Raw genomic sequence first — 1,782 nt, forward strand, 5'->3', positions numbered from 1 at the left:
TGTAAAATATAGTATATTTAATAATTAACTGATTAAGACAAATAAAAGCAAAATGCTGAACTCAAAGCATTTTGCTTATTTTGTGCTGGATATTTTTACCGCTTCAAAGTAAACACAAATTGCTCAGTAACCCTGACTGACTAATAGATCTATAGTTGAGCTGTTTTATGTGGTAACAAGCCACACTAACACTCGAATATTAAAAAATACTGCAAGAACTTCTTGGTTGGTTATTTTTCACTATAACAAATAGTTAAATTAATGGATATTTTAGAGGTAATAAACGATTTTCTCTGTCTGCTCTTCTCTTTGTTTCAGTGCTGCCGAGTCATACATGTGGCACCCCTGGTCTCATTCCAAATGGAGTCATTCATGGCTCGCGGTACAACATGGGGGATAAAATCCGATACAGCTGTGAGTCAGGGTTTGTATTGGAAGGACACAGTATCCTCACATGCATCGTATCGCCTGGAAGTGGAGCACAATGGGACTTCCCATCGCCTTTTTGCAGAGGCAAGACATTTTTTCTTTCTTTCTTTCCATTTTCAATTCATTGATATTGCTTCTAGAAATTTTTTAGTAATGCCGTTCAAAGGACTTGCAGTAAATACAGTTTAGAAGATGGAAACCATTCTTTTTACTTAAACGAAACTGACAAGATACCTTTCACATAATCATGACCCAAAGCTAAGTTCAAAAGTAAACTGTATGTACTTTCCATTGTCTCCATTGGAGTCTTTCAGTTCTTTCATTTGAACTGAACTAAGCTCCGATTGAGGGAAATGAAAAACTGTTCACCAATTATAGCCATGAAAGTAAAAGATGAGAAAAAAAATCACATCGCTAAGATCATGAGAACTGAAGAAACTTGACATAAGGGTCATTAGCCAGAAGATGAGAGCCCCTGTGTATTGATTGCTTCCAAAGCACAGAAAAGTCTGCCTCAAATTACATCACAAACTACTGTATCAACCAGATGGTGCCCAACATCCTTAAGTAAAGCCCCTTTAATGGTTCATTAGTCTACAGACAAGAACAGATCTGTTCATATGTCTTCCATTAGAGTGAGTAGATGGTTGAATAGCTCTATTGAGGGTTTACTAAATGAGTAGTTGTGAATGAAAATTAACAGATGATCTAAATCATAGTGATGATGTGAGAATGACAATACTGTATTTATTTCAGCTCATAGTGTGTGCATTGTGTTTATTTGTCTGCTAATGTTAGAGAGGCATGTGTCAAAAAGTGTGGTTTTTAATGTGTGAAAACTTTATTGACACAAAAAACATGAAATAAATGATAAGCCAACCCAAGAAGGCCAAGAAGTTAAGTTACAAAATCAGTATATGAAATAATAAAAATAGCATTCGTTTCATCTGTTTCTAACCAGCCGAGGGAGCGTGTGGCGGTACGTTACGAGGCACCGCGGGTTCAATAACCAGCCCTGGATACCCAGCAGAGTACGACAACAACCTGGACTGTACGTGGTCAATCCTTGCTGAGCCCGGGGACACCATAGCTCTCGTCTTCAATGACTTCTTATTAGAGGACAAATATGATTTCCTGGAAATCAGCGGGACAGAAGCACCAAGCATATGGTAAGACACATCTCACACACAGATTGCAATGCTGAGCCAGATAACGCAGGGGTCTTTGTACAAATCAGCATGACTGAGGCACCATGTGTCGAGCGGTAAATATATAATGAAAACAGAGGCACACACAATCATCACTGACACTTAAAGCTTTAGTGGTATTGTCATCTTTTATGTGTTTTTTTTT

At 37.8% G+C, this 1,782-nt stretch overlaps 1 protein-coding gene across 1 annotated transcript; it reads left to right on the forward strand.

The window, feature by feature from the left end:
• Positions 1 to 274: 274 nt before the first annotated feature.
• On the forward strand, positions 275 to 1,602 carry csmd1a (CUB and Sushi multiple domains 1a; the record flags this gene model as incomplete). The annotated part of the gene is made up of 2 exons (XM_005755894.1): positions 275 to 513; positions 1,391 to 1,602. Coding segments are annotated over 2 exons (451 nt in total), but the record flags the coding sequence as incomplete, so codon positions are not given.
• Positions 1,603 to 1,782: the final 180 nt, after the last annotated feature.

This window comes from Pundamilia nyererei, unplaced genomic scaffold (assembly GCF_000239375.1).
Source record: "Pundamilia nyererei isolate P.nyererei 1_Seehausen unplaced genomic scaffold, PunNye1.0 scaffold04481, whole genome shotgun sequence".
Lineage (NCBI taxonomy): Eukaryota > Metazoa > Chordata > Actinopteri > Cichliformes > Cichlidae > Pundamilia > Pundamilia nyererei.